Below are 13748 nucleotides of genomic sequence, written 5' to 3'. Positions count from 1 at the left end.
TTGCTGTTGTGTACGCTTCAGCCTTCCCGTCAAGCCGGTGAAGAATAAACGCTGAGCAGTGATCCAGGTTGTTTGGAAGAGTCAAGCTTTACTAAAACACAGCGGGGGGGGGGGGGGGGGGGGGTCTACAGCGCGTCTAAGAGGATCCAAGTTGGCCAAGAGCGTCTCTTTGGCTGCGACTACCAGCCTCTACGGGAGGACAACAGACGTCCGTTGAGGAACGGAGAACTGAAGGTTCTCTTCATCAAAATGGCAGATGGAGGAGTAAACATGGCGGACACGCTCATAGCAGGCATACACGCGGCAACTAAATGGACCCCCCAGGCCCATTTACAGCAGCACTTAGCCCCCACCCCCGGATCAAACATTGGAAGCTTTAACGGGGAGGAATGGGTGGGGTGGAATAACCGAGTGCAACGCCACTGGAATCATGGCCGTCCTTCCCAGGCCTTCCCAGGCCTTCCCAGGTAAATAGAAGAAAATGGACAGAAGGTTCCGTCTTCCTGTTTGGGCCGCCTGGGATTCACATCCTCCATCCGTACGCTCCTTCAAGGAAATGTAGTCTTGGTCCGGCCGTCCTCCACAATCCTTGGTGGGACGCGGCCACGCCTTCCTTTCCCTTTCCTGTGCTTTTTAAAGAGGGAGACAACATTCCATGGTCCGTACTGGGACACACCCCTTCTGACTGGTCCCACCACAGAGTGTTTCCCAAAGGTCTTGGGGATCATCAAGATGGTTCCCGGCCAATTGGAAACCATCCTTCATGTTCTTTGCTCTTGGAACGCCGTCTTTGCCCGGAGTCTTTCTCAGGGTGGGGTCATGAAGTCTGACCTTAACTGAGGCGAGTGAGGCCTGCACTTCTGTTTTGGGGGGGGGGGCCACTCCTGGGAGGGTCCACCACTCTTCCATGTTTTCAGCATTCATGGATAATAACTCTCACTGTGGTTTGCTGGAGTCCCAAAGCTTTAGAAATGGATTTATGACCTTTTCCAGACTAATAAATCTTTATTAAATCATATTTAACTCTTCCGTGTTTTCAACATTTCTGGTCCCAAAACTTTAGAAACGCCTTTAGAACCTTTTCTACTCCGACTCGGAAGTTACGGAAGTTCGCTTTTTACACGGTGCAGTCGCTTTTCCACACGGCGATAAAGCTTTGGATTGTTTTCTCCATTAAGAAGAAAAAACGGCATTTTGTGTTTCTTTGTGTGGTCCTGACTAATATTTAATATTATTTAATATTTACCTTTCTTTGATGATCTGAAGGATCAATAAGAGATCAGGAATGGGGCACCGCTGGATATATAATATATATTATACATTATAATATAACATAATATAATGTATAATATAGTATCATATGATGTATAACGTATAATATAGATATAATATGACGTATAATACGTCGAACGTGTAAAACCCTGTTGGAGTTCTTCAGATGGCTAAAAGGGGCGTGTCCCATGAGGTGCATGTCACCCCCCCCCCCAGCACAGAAAAGGCAAGGCGTGTCTGACATCGGGATGGAGGATGTTGGGCCAAACGTTGATCCAATGGAGGGGCGGAGTCCTGGCGTACGATGATGGTGTAGCGAAGACGTCGCCGTACGCTTCAAGGCCTCCAGGGGGCGAAACAGTCGGTTATCTCTCGATCCTCCAAAATGGCCTCAAGGAGAAGAAAAGCGACGGAGCGACGGAGGTTTCTTAGTGGAGTAGAAGCTGACATAAAATCCTGACAGTTGGACAAAACGTGCTCGCTAATTGATGGCAAGGATTCTTATTCCCGTAAACATCTGTCCCAGTCCATGTGGCGCTAGGTGGCCCCCCGACCCCCTGACCCCCCCACGCCGTGACGCAGTCAGGAAAACATCAGCACACGGCGGAGCGTACCGTACGCGAGTCAGGACAGGAATTAGGCGAACGTGGAGGGGGGGGGCGTGCCGCAGGAGGAAGAGCGGGTGGCGAGGTCAGAGGTCAAACATTCTTCATGTTGTTGAGCTCCAGCTCCAGCTGGCGTATTCGCACGTCCTTGGTGGTCAGCTCCTCCTTCAGCCGCCGCAGCTCGTCTTGCTGCCGGAAGAACATCCGCAGGAGCTGCATCACAAGAACGCCGCGTCACAAGAACGCCGCGTCACAAGAACGCGGCATCACAAGAACGCGGCGTCACAAGAACGCCGCGTCACAGGAGCGCCGCGTCACAAGAACGCCGCGTCACAAGAACGCCGCGTCACAGGAACGCCGCGTCACAAGAACGCCGCGTCACAAGAACGCCGCGTCGTTAGGAACTATCGGGAGAACCGGCGTACGGAGCTAAGGGCGCCACCTGATGTGGCCCAGCAAGGTCTACGCTGAAAAAGCGTTGGGTTGTTTGAAAAGTGCTAAAGGTTCGCCAGAGACCTCCATGGCATCACACCGACTGCTCGGAGCGTGTACCCGAATACAGTGCACCTTGCTGGGCCACAGCAGGTGGCTGCTCCCCCTCTATCCTCTGGTTCTCCTGGTGGTAGTCTATGGTCTGGTTCTCCTGGTGGTAGTCTATGGTCTGGTTCTCCTGGTGGTAGTCTATGGTCTGGTTCTCCTGATGGTAGTCTATGGTCTGGTTCTCCTGATGGTAGTCTATGGTCTGGTTCTCCTGGTGGTAGTCTATGGTCTGGTTCTCCTGATGGTAGTCTATGGTCTGGTTCTCCTGGTGGTAGTCTATGGTCTGGTTCTCCTGGTGGTAGTCTATGGTCTGGTTCTCCTGATGGTAGTCTATGGTCTGGTTCTCCTGATGGTAGTCTATGGTCTGGTTCTCCTGATGGTAGTCTATGGTCTGGTTCTCCTGATGGTAGTCTATGGTCTGGTTCTCCTGATGGTAGTCTATGGTCTGGTTCTCCTGGTGGTAGTCTATGGTCTGGTTCTCCTGGTGGTAGTCTATGGTCTGGTTCTCCTGATGGTAGTCTATGGTCTGGTTCTCCTGGTGGTAGTCTATGGTCTGGTTCTCCTGATGGTAGTCTATGGTCTGGTTCTCCTGATGGTAGTCTATGGTCTGGTTCTCCTGATGGTAGTCTATGGTCTGGTTCTCCTGATGGTAGTCTATGGTCTGGTTCTTCTGATGGTAGTCTATGGTCTGGTTCTCCTGGTGGTAGTCTATGGTCTGGTTCTCCTGATGGTAGTCTATGGTCTGGTTCTCCTGATGGTAGTAGTCTATGGTCTGGTTCTCCTGATGGTAGTAGTCTATGGTCTGGTTCTCCTGATGGTAGTCTATGGTCTGGTTCTCCTGATAGTCGTCTATGGTCTGGTTCTCCTGATGGTAGTCTATGGTCTGGTTCTCCTGGTGGTAGTCTATGGTCTGGTTCTCCTGATGGTAGTCTATGGTCTGGTTCTCCTGGTGGTAGTCTATGGTCTGGTTCTCCTGATGGTAGTCTATGGTCTGGTTCTCCTGATGGTAGTCTATGGTCTGGTTCTCCTGATGGTAGTCTATGGTCTGGTTCTCCTGATGGTAGTCTATGGTCTGGTTCTCCTGATGGTAGTCTATGGTCTGGTTCTCCTGATGGTAGTCTATGGTCTGGTTCTCCTGGTGGTAGTCTATGGTCTGGTTCTCCTGATGGTAGTCTATGGTCTGGTTCTCCTGGTGGTAGTCTATGGTCTGGTTCTCCTGATGGTAGTCTATGGTCTGGTTCTCCTGATGGTAGTCTATGGTCTGGTTCTCCTGATGGTAGTCTATGGTCTGGTTCTCCTGATGGTAGTCTATGGTCTGGTTCTCCTGATGGTAGTCTATGGTCTGGTTCTCCTGATGGTAGTCTATGGTCTGGTTCTCCTGATGGTAGTCTATGGTCTGGTTCTCCTGATGGTAGTCTATGGTCTGGTTCTTCTGGTGGTAGTCTATGGTCTGGTTCTCCTGATGGTAGTCATGTCAGGATAGTGGATTAGGAAGTATAGATAGGTACACTTGGTCACATTCTCATTTCTTCCAGTCCGTCTGACCTCCAGGTGTAAACTCTACAGTGTACAGTTTTACGTACTTAGGATCTGGATCTGGATGTACCAACGGCTACGTTCAATACCTCATTCTCTGTCCTGGGCGGTACGTTCTCCAGCAGGTCGATGCCATTCACCACCACGCCTTTCTTCTCCTTCACCGGGGCCTTGAACACCAGCTGGTTTGGTCGGTGGTAGCCATCTTTGAGGGACATTAAAACTGGATCTGTTGCACACAAACATCATCTTCCGTCAAGCTTACGCTCATAAGACGCCATCCTAGCACGCTGTGGTGCCCGCTGTGGTGCCCGCTGTGGTGCCCGCTGTGGTGCATGCTGTGGTGCCCGCTGTGGTGCCCGCTGTGGTGCCCGCTGTGGTGCCCGCTGCCTAAACTGACTGAACTGTCAGAACTGGACGCCATTGTCTGGCACGTCCAACAAAACAAGTCATGAGTCACCAACTAAATTCCCAAACATGAATAAAATCAGGCAAGGAATTATCCGTCCGTTTTCTGTCCCGCTTGTCCTGACGCCGCGTCACAAGAACGCCGCGTCACAAGAACGCCGCGTCGTTAGGAACTATCGGGAGAACCGGTGTACGGAGCTGAGGGCGCCACCTGATGTGGCCCAGCAAGGTCTACGCTGAAAAAGCGTTGGGTTGTTTGAAAAGTGCTAAAGGTTCGCCAGAGACCTCCATGGCATCACACCGACTGCTCGGAGCGTGTACCCGAATACAGTGCACCTTGCTGGGCCACAGCAGGTGGCTGCTCCCCCTCTATCCTCTGGTTCTCCTGATGGTAGTCTATGGTCTGGTTCTCCTGGTAGTAGTCTATGGTCTGGTTCTCCTGATGGTAGTCTATGGTCAGCCAGGCTTTTTATCGAAATCGGTGTGTCCTTTAACGTGCAGAGGACTGTTTTCTCTTTTTGCAACGCACGGAAAAGGGAAGAATACTGTCATGTTATCCTGAATGTACTGTAGTAGCTGTTACTGCATGTTCCCAGCAAGTACTGCATGTCAAACTGTACTGCACCTAAACAGTCCAGTTCTATCGGTTCGATTCCCTGAGAATACGCCAACATTCACCGCTGGGGGCGTGGCTAGCTACTTAGTTTCCTGGTCAAGCTTGGTCTCCAAATGGACATCCAGGCGGTGGACGCCGTAGATCCGATGGGTATTCTTTACCTCTGTCGATACCACTGAGCCACTCGCTGGCAGACAGTGCAGGTTGGGTTCCCGACGTCATGGGGTAGATGTCCTCCTGGTACGTGTCCGACTGGAAGACCAGAAACATTTCAGTTGGGGACACACGCATGAAAATGGACGGAAATAATTTCTCACGGACCCTTCTTGGCACGATCATTGAAATGGGCTCCACCACGCCCTTCAGGGTGACCAGCTTGTAGAAGCGGAACACCTCGCACGCGCCCACGTCCAGCCCGTGCTTTGGCATCACACCTGGGGAGGACGGGCATCATGACAAGCACAACCTCTCTCTGTTGGGACTCGCTAGCCTTATCGTGGCGGAGCAGACTAAACGCCGAGTGGGTGGCGGCTTGTAGTGACGACGTACAGCTGACTTACCTAATCCTTTCTGAGGGGCCGGGGACCGGAACTCCATTAAGTACTGGATGAAGGGCTTCTCTGTGGTGACCTCAAAGTAGCGGATGTTGCCGTCTCCCTAGTAAGAGTACAAGTATCACCACACGGTAAAACCAACTCTTCATATTTGACGTGGGGATGCATCATAAATATTTGTTGAAGCCCTGAACAGCACATTCCTTTTCTCTGTGGAATCCATTGGAATCTTCTAAGACAGAGAAGCACCATGTCCACCATGTTTGTTGGTAGCAGTGCTGACCTTGCCTGCCAGGTACAACATGTGGGTGTCGGCGTCGTAGAAGGGAAACAGCAGCCCTGAGAGGCCGTCGATGTCCTCCTCCACCACCGGCATGGACAGATCCTCCTGGGAGGAGCAAACGCAAACACAATTGGAGACGCAATCGGAGACGCAATCGGAGACGCACCCAAACGGAGGTGTCGACGGACCTGATCCCAAAGCGCAATCTGTCGCGTGTTCCAACGAGAGACGCCCGTGGTGAGCAGTCGCTTCAGGTTACCCAGGAAAACCACCCGGTTCACACGGTGGTTCTTGTAGCTGGCCTGCTGGTGGGCAGAACAAAGACACGGTGGATGCTCCAACCACGAGATGAGATGCATGGACTGCATGAGTAGACTGACAGCTGCCGTTCTCCATCAGTCTTCCCTGGGAGACGTCAACCACAACTCTTGTTGGCTTGCCAACAACGTGGTCTAAGTTCTAAGACGAGCTTACTTTTTAGGTGAGAAGCTTTTGGTCACCACCCAAAGCTCGTGACCCCGAGGTCAGGATGTGAAAGTAGATCTAAAGTAGATGGATCAACTCCCTCCTCACCACAACAGACCGATACAGAGTCCACATCACTGCCGACACCGCACCAATCCGCCTGCCATCTCACCTTCCATCCTTCCCTCACTCGTCAAGAAGACCCCAGGATCTCATCCCCAACCTCCGGTCCCCACCACCCTGGTCTGCCAATCCACAGGCACCGCCCCCGATGTCCATGCAGGGCTGTAGGGTTGTGTCCACTGCGACACCCCCACAGCGTCCGGGGCCCGAAGGAACTCCGGTGGCTCTCATCCAGCCACCGAGGACTTTCTGGACCACCTCAGCAAACTCAGCCCCAGGGACAGGACAGCCCACCATGACAACACGGCCTATGGAAGCTTGGAGCTTATAAATAGCACAAATACTAACTTGCTAGTCAGAGGACAAACAAGTGGAATAATAATAATAATAATAAATAATAATAATAAATAATAAATAATAAATAATAAATAATAAATAATAAATAATAAATAATAAATAATAAATAATAATAATAAATAATAATAAATAAAAATAAATAAAAATAAATAATAATAAATAATAATAAATAATAATAAATAATAATAACTTCAAACTTCCAAGTGTGAGAAGTAGTTCAGGTCACGGCTCTGATGCCTAAACACGCGTTCAAAAACACAAACAGCGGTACCGCCAATCACATGAGCGCTTTCCTGCTGACGGCCATTGGAATTGAACGTGGCTATCTAACCTGCAGGACTCTCCCAGAGCGCGGCTCAATGACTCGCAGCTTCTTGTCTTTACAGCTGGTGGCCAACAGACTCCCGTCCGTGTTGAAGGACATGCTGAGGATGACGTCCGTGTGGCAGTCGATCATCTTCACCGGCTCGCCGATCTCCAAGTTCCAAATCAGGATCTTTAAAAGAAGTGGACTCGTTACACTCATTTACCTGGTAATTAACCCGAGTGCTGATGCGGTGAAGTTCTTCCTGTTAGCTGCTACAATAACAATGGCAACTAGCTTAGTCGCTATCCAGGTCAGCTACGTAAATACAACATTGGTGGTGATCGTTTTGGGCTTTATCATCACAATAGGTCTGACCCGTCATGTCAGTGCTTCTCAAATAGTGGGGCAGGCCCCCCTGGTGCCCCTTTGTGCCCCCCTGGCACGAGAGGCCTGCCAACATGTACAAATTTATAGTACTCAACGTCCAATTGGCCTCTTGAATACGCTTGTATGCTCTCCATTTTGTTGCATTTTCCTGGTTTTGTTTGTAAGTTGCCTCTACAGATCAATGAATAAATATCAGAATATAAATATCAGTATCTCTCGTATTCCAAATGGGGAAAATAATTGAGAAGCTCTGCGTTATGTGCATTGTTAGCTCCCGCTTGCTAGCACAGACAAAGGAAAGACCAAATGATCAAAACACGGCAAAGTACTGTCAGTATTCCATGTTATCGTGACTCTACCTGTTACTGTGTGGCCCAGTGTGGATATAAAACCATAAAACCTTATTGAAGTATTTATACTTGAAATACTGTCGATGTGTCCTGTTACGTGCAACGTTAGCTCCCTCTTTAGAATGCATCGTAAAGGGGAAGAAAAAATTGTCAAATTATGGCAATACTGTAAAGTATTACATGTTATCATGAATGTACCCGTCCCAGCATGGATATAAAAGCATAAAACCTCATTGGGGTACTTTTAAAAAGCTGTATAGTCCAAATACTGTAGCTATGTCCCATTACATGCAATGTTAGCTCCCACATGCTAGCTGCTTTTCTCTCTTTACAACGCACAGAAAAGGGAAATACTGTAAGTACTCTAAGTACTACAAGTACTACTGTGCATGTTAGCATGAAAGCACTGATATAAAACTATAGTTTATCAAATCTCGTGGTCGTGTGGTGAAGTTTGACGTAAGGATTGTGGATGACGCCAAAATAAAACAGGTGGAGTTTTCCCGTCAAGGAACGCCCACGGCTGCCGGGGGTCACAGGTGAGTCGGAGCCTATCCCAGACTTGTCCACCGCCCGGTACCTTGTAGTCGTAGCCGGCGCTGAAGAGGATGCCGCTGCTGGTGGGGTGCCACTCGATCAGGCCCACGCGTCTGCTGTGGCCGTACAGCTCCAGCACCGCCTCCGCCATGTTGCGCTTCAGGCCGCCATCTGGGATCTCCCATACTCGCACCTGACGGATGATGACATGCAGGTCAACACACGCACACGCACACACGCACACGCACAGTAGGTGTGTTGGTGGGGGGGGGGGGTCTGAAACAGCGAGCAGTGCACTCTTTGCTTTAGGATTAGACCGGATTACAGGCATGATGGCTTCAGATTATCCATCAATTATCCATGGCACAGCGATGGAGAAGCGTGCTGGGAATGTGTGTATCCTACACGGCTCTACTGAGGTCATAATGGATGATTTAAATGAAGTAGTAGTAGTAGTAGTAGTAGTAGTAGTAGGTAGAAGACATGTTGTTCGTAAGGAGGGAAAAGCCGTCACTTACCGAAGTGTCCTCGGAACAGGAAGCTATGATGTTTTCGAAGAAGGGATTCCACTTGATGTCCAGCACGTTGCCTTGGTGTCCGCATACTTTTGGGTAGTGAGAGTCCAGACGGCCCGCCTGTAGACCACATTCAAGTTCTAAGTGTCAAGCATGGACGATATGTTGGAATAAACACAAGGATTCAGTTGTTGCAATAACAGCTTGTGTCCGCCGAGGGGCGCTGTTACACCATAACAAACTATAGCAAACTGTGACGTCATGGATTTTGGTGTCACTCTCGTCCAACGACCTCGTTTTTTTTAATACCCAAGAGATTTGTGTTACGTCACATTGGGTGAAATCGTTTTAATGTTTTTTGTGTAGTGCTAGGTTGCTGGGACACAATTCACCCCGGAACTATTGATAGGGGAGTAGTTGCCACACCCGGAACTATTGATAGGGGAGTAGTTTCCACCCGGAGGGCTGAGCGTGACACGAAGGGGGTGTTGTTGTTGTTGTTGTTGCTGCTGGGGGTTGGCTGTTATGTCTCACGGAGCGGGGAGTGTGAGTTAATGTCCTGTAAAAGAATAAAGTTCGCTCCCGAGTTCGACACCCCGCCTCAGACTCCAGTTCTTCGGCGCGTCACGTGATTGATTTGTAGTCCTCGGCGAACCTTTGATGGCCGTCCAGCTCCATCCTTTCTGGCACAGACATGGATTAGGAGCAGATGAGAACTTTACGGGACGCTTACCTGCACCCTGACAACAAAAGGCATCATGGAAAGTTGGCTTTAAAGGGAAACTACACTCTTGGAGGGGGGGGGGGTAGCTAATTAACGGGACACACCCCCAAAAGGTTTTATGGTTTAATATGGTGCTGTCAGCATGTAGTCCAGGTCCATCCATGACAACACGTCATACTAGCAGTATTTTGGTCTTATTGTGGTCATTTTTAAGATGGGTGCTTTGACCTCACATAGCAACCTAGAAAGGAAAGGAAGGCCTCATAAACAGACAGCAGCAATGGCGGCAGCTCCCACGTGTAGCGTTAGCTTTGGTTAGCATCCGCCATGTTGGGTGTTCTTGTCCATCACGTCTATTCTGATGATTTACTGCAATTTCTCTGACTTGCGGACTATTTCCGGTCTTACTTGGAGTGCCTCTGACGGTATCGTGTTGGTGTCTTTTTGTGTGCATAGTCCAGTAGAGCTAGCGTCTCAGACCCGGGGGGGGGGGGGGGGGGGGGGGGGGGAGCCAAGAATCACAGGGACCGGGTGTCTTTGTGTGAGGCGTTGGTGAGTCCATGTGTCACATTGTGGGCCCGTCTGGGTGCCAGGTGGTGCCAGCAGTAGCCCCTCCCCTCGTGGCTTTGTCTGGGGGGGGGGGGGGGGGGGGGCATGTGTGGCCGTCACAGCGGCTGTCAGGCGTGATGAAGGACGTGACCTTGCTGTAGGCGTCGGGGAGGAAAGGAGGGCGGTGTCTAAAATGGCGGCACGTTTTCATGATGTTATTTAGAAACCATTCCAGTCGTTTTGCAACATTTGTGAGGTAAAAATGGTAAAAAGTCCAAAATGTCCTGATCAGATCCAAGTAGGTAAGAAAATGGCGACTGCAAGTTTGTGTTAGTCAGCGTGTGGCCAATCCGAGGATTAGCGCCATGCAAGTGTTGTTCTTGCTAATCCCGCAATAAAGTCCACATAAATGTCATCCTGAGGGGTGGGGGCGTACGTGAGCAGGAAGGTGCTTGTCACTGCCGTCCTTCCATAGAGAGGAATGAATGAAAGAATGAATTTGACTGCCAAGATGGAGGATTAAACATCTCAGCTCGGACTTTTACAACAAAGCACCAGAAGCTTCCCCGGGGAAGGATAGCGTGCTTGTACGTCGTTTTCATACGAACGCTAAGAACACAAAACGTTTTCAGTTGATGAACAAATAAAGAAACGGGACTAAGAAGTATTTGTGGTGATGAAATAATGAGGGAATTATGACATCATATGATTAATATGATTCAAAATATGTCTTATTACTGATCATAAAATGCTCCAATTTCATGAAAATGCCTGCGGTCCAAGATGTGCTTTACGTCCCACCAGAACGGACTGCTAGAAGTGTTGTTGCCGCCTTTGATACTCCAATACAAAACTACTGGTCTTGGACTAGACCCATTAGTTTTCCCTGAATCAGAACTCTTTGTCTGTCCAAGACCTTTTGGACAGGAGACTGACGGTGCTTCCAACTTTGTGGGAAAGGCGTCTAGAACAGGGGTGGGCAAACTACGGCCCGGGGGCCACATCCGGCCCGCCAAGTGTTTGAATATGGCCCGCCTGTTCTTTCCAAAATATTTCATTGAAACTCAACGTACAACCTGGCATCATGGCCTGAGCCAACCTTTTGGTGGTCGAAGTAGCTGTTTTATCAATTTTGTTATTTGATGTGGTCTGATGTTTACAAAATGCTCCTGAAAAAAGGGACACAAGCACATAATAATAATAATAATTAAAATAATAATAATAATACAGGGTCGCGGGGGTGCTGGAGCCTATCCCAGTTGTCTTGGGGCAAGAGGCGGGGTACACCCTGGACTGGTCGTAATAATAATAATAATAATAATAATACTAATAATAATAATTCATTCATTTTTACCGCTTATCCTCACGAGGGTCGCGGGGGTGCTGGAGCCTATCCCAGTTGTCTTGGGGCAAGAGGCGGGGTACACCCTGGACTGGTCGTAATAGTAATAATAATAATAATAATAATACTAATAATAATAATTCATTCATTTTTACCGCTTATCCTCACGAGGGTCGCGGGGGTGCTGGAGCCTATCCCAGCTGTCTTGGGGCGAGAGTACACCCTGGACTGGTCGTAATAATAATAATAATTTCATTCATTCATTCATTTTCTACCGCTTTTCCTCGCAAGGGTCGCGGGGGTGCTGAGCCTATCCCAGCTTCTTGGGGCGAGAGGCGGGGTACACCCTGGACTGGTCGTAATAATAATAATAATAATAAATTTATAATGCACTTTACATCAAATAAATGATCTCAAAGTGCACATATAGCAGACTACATGACACTTTTACGTGTAAAATATGTGTAAAAATATACGTGTACAAATGGACTGTCACGTGTAAATTAGTATATAGTCTGCCCCCCCCCCATCAACTTTATTAAATCAACGCGGCCAGCGAGTCAAAAAGTTTGCCCACCCCTGGTCTAGAAGACCCTTTGTCTTCCAACATGAGGGCGACCCAGTCCCCACAGAGGCGGGTCTATGAAGGCATGCTCAGGCGTGGAAGAACTCCACACAATCTTGACCTGAAGTCTAAAAAAAAACGCCTTTGGGATGGAGCACTGGATCTCTGTCAGGTGCAACACCAGGGACCTCACACGCGTTCTTCAGGGTGATTGGACACATCGACTCTGAGCAGACGAATTACCTGCGAAACGGGAATGACGATGAAGGAGCCACCACCAGAACTCTCAGTGACCACGGCCAGGAACTTGGAGTTGACGGCGCAGAAGTGGTTGTCATGGACGTTCTTGGTGATGGGGATTCCGTCGTAGGAGTGCTCCCGGTTGGCTACCTTCCCGTAGACATTTCGAAACTTGGAGCTTCGGTAGGTCGGGCGCCATGACATCTGGCAATAAAAGCAGGAAGTGGCCGTTAAAAGCGTGTCAAATCGTAATGCTTTACCTTTTACATGCACACACACACACGCACACACACACACACACACACACACACACACACACACCACCAAGCGGCAACGGTTCACAAATTTAACGTTGGTTAGCCACTTCACAAACAATCGTCCATATTGTTAACATTTAAAATATTAAAGATAAATCCCATGACCATTTTGCCCATCATCCTCAATCCTGATGGGAGACATGGAACTCTTCTCCGTGCGCTCCAACGATATAAAAACGGCTAACAAAGAGGCAGCTAATGGGGGGCACCACCATCCGGTCTGTAAAGTCCAATTTCCATCATGTGACCTGCATATTAACCAACCACAGCGACATTCTGGCTATCACTACTATCAGGACCAGCAGCTTATTACAGGACTATTTCTCATGCCACATGAAGATAATGACGTCCAGTCCAGCCATTTTGGCTTCCCTCGCCCCCCCACCCCCCCGCGGTGACCCCCAATGTCATTCATCACCACTTCCCAACTCCGTGAGGAGTAAATATCACAAAAAGAGAGACGGCATCCTGTCTCCTTGGGCCACATTTTCACTCAGTGGGAAGTTGGCTCCTTCCTCCGGCACACGGAAGCATCACAGCTTGCCTGGAATACTTCTTTATTTTGCTGTGGGAACTTTTTGGACTTGGAAAGAACTTGTTGGGCTTTAGATGTGCAGTGAAAGGCGCCATCGTGTTTTTTCATGCACCAGTGATGATGATGATGCATTGCCTTAGCACAGGGGTGGGCAAACTTTTGGACTCGCGGGCCGCATTGATATGACAAAATTTACGGGGGGGCGGGGGGGCAGACTATATATTTTACACGTAACAGTCCACCTGGTATTATTGTATCTGTAAAATTGTCATGCAATCTGCTATTATTATTTATTATTTTATATTTAAATATTTTAAAAATAATAAAATGTTATAATAATTACAATAAAATTAAAATAATAATTATTAAATTATTATTATGTAAAATATGCAAATATAACAATAATATTATACATAATTAATATAATAATTAGCATTAATATAATAATTATAACAATCATAATAGTTATAATAATAATTATAATAATCTAATAATCTAATAATAATAATAATAATAATAATAATAATAATAATTATTATTATTATTATTATTATTATTATTATTTTCAGGAGCACTTTGTAAACAACAGACCATGTCAAAAAACGAAATTGATACAACCAT

At 48.2% G+C, this 13748-nt stretch overlaps 2 protein-coding genes across 4 annotated transcripts in view; one reads left to right on the top strand and one right to left on the bottom strand.

Moving 5' to 3' along the window:
- Positions 1-102: 102 nt before the first annotated feature.
- Positions 103-13748, bottom strand: part of coro2ba (coronin, actin binding protein, 2Ba) — a 32743-nt gene continuing 19097 nt past the window's right edge. Inside the window, exons 2-12 of one of the 3 annotated variants that reach the window (XM_058088648.1) lie at positions 12279-12479; positions 8859-8975; positions 8384-8533; positions 7091-7255; positions 6003-6116; positions 5815-5919; positions 5538-5634; positions 5299-5411; positions 5139-5229; positions 4043-4182; positions 103-2090 (exon numbers count right to left, since the gene is read on the bottom strand). In XM_058088648.1, coding sequence (XP_057944631.1) covers positions 1971-2090; positions 4043-4182; positions 5139-5229; positions 5299-5411; positions 5538-5634; positions 5815-5919; positions 6003-6116; positions 7091-7255; positions 8384-8533; positions 8859-8975; positions 12279-12479 — 1413 coding nt within the window. In that variant the 3' untranslated portion in view covers positions 103-1970. Of the gene's footprint in view, positions 2091-4042; positions 4183-5138; positions 5230-5298; positions 5412-5537; positions 5635-5814; positions 5920-6002; positions 6120-7090; positions 7256-8383; positions 8534-8858; positions 8976-12278; positions 12480-13748 lie in introns of all 3 variants that reach the window. The other 2 variants (XM_058088647.1, XM_058088649.1) reach the window with 2 other exon arrangements.
- The window catches only part of itga11a (integrin, alpha 11a), a 90158-nt gene continuing 84764 nt past the window's right edge, over positions 8355-13748 (top strand). The window contains exon 1 of the mRNA XM_058088644.1: positions 8355-8554. The gene's annotated coding sequence lies outside the window, so the exon portion shown is untranslated. The remainder of the gene's footprint in view (positions 8555-13748) is intronic.

This window comes from Doryrhamphus excisus, chromosome 12 (assembly GCF_030265055.1).
Source record: "Doryrhamphus excisus isolate RoL2022-K1 chromosome 12, RoL_Dexc_1.0, whole genome shotgun sequence".
NCBI classification, from domain to species: domain Eukaryota; kingdom Metazoa; phylum Chordata; class Actinopteri; order Syngnathiformes; family Syngnathidae; genus Doryrhamphus; species Doryrhamphus excisus.
Note: the sequence above shows the minus strand (reverse complement) of the source record. Positions and strands in the feature narration are given on the sequence as shown.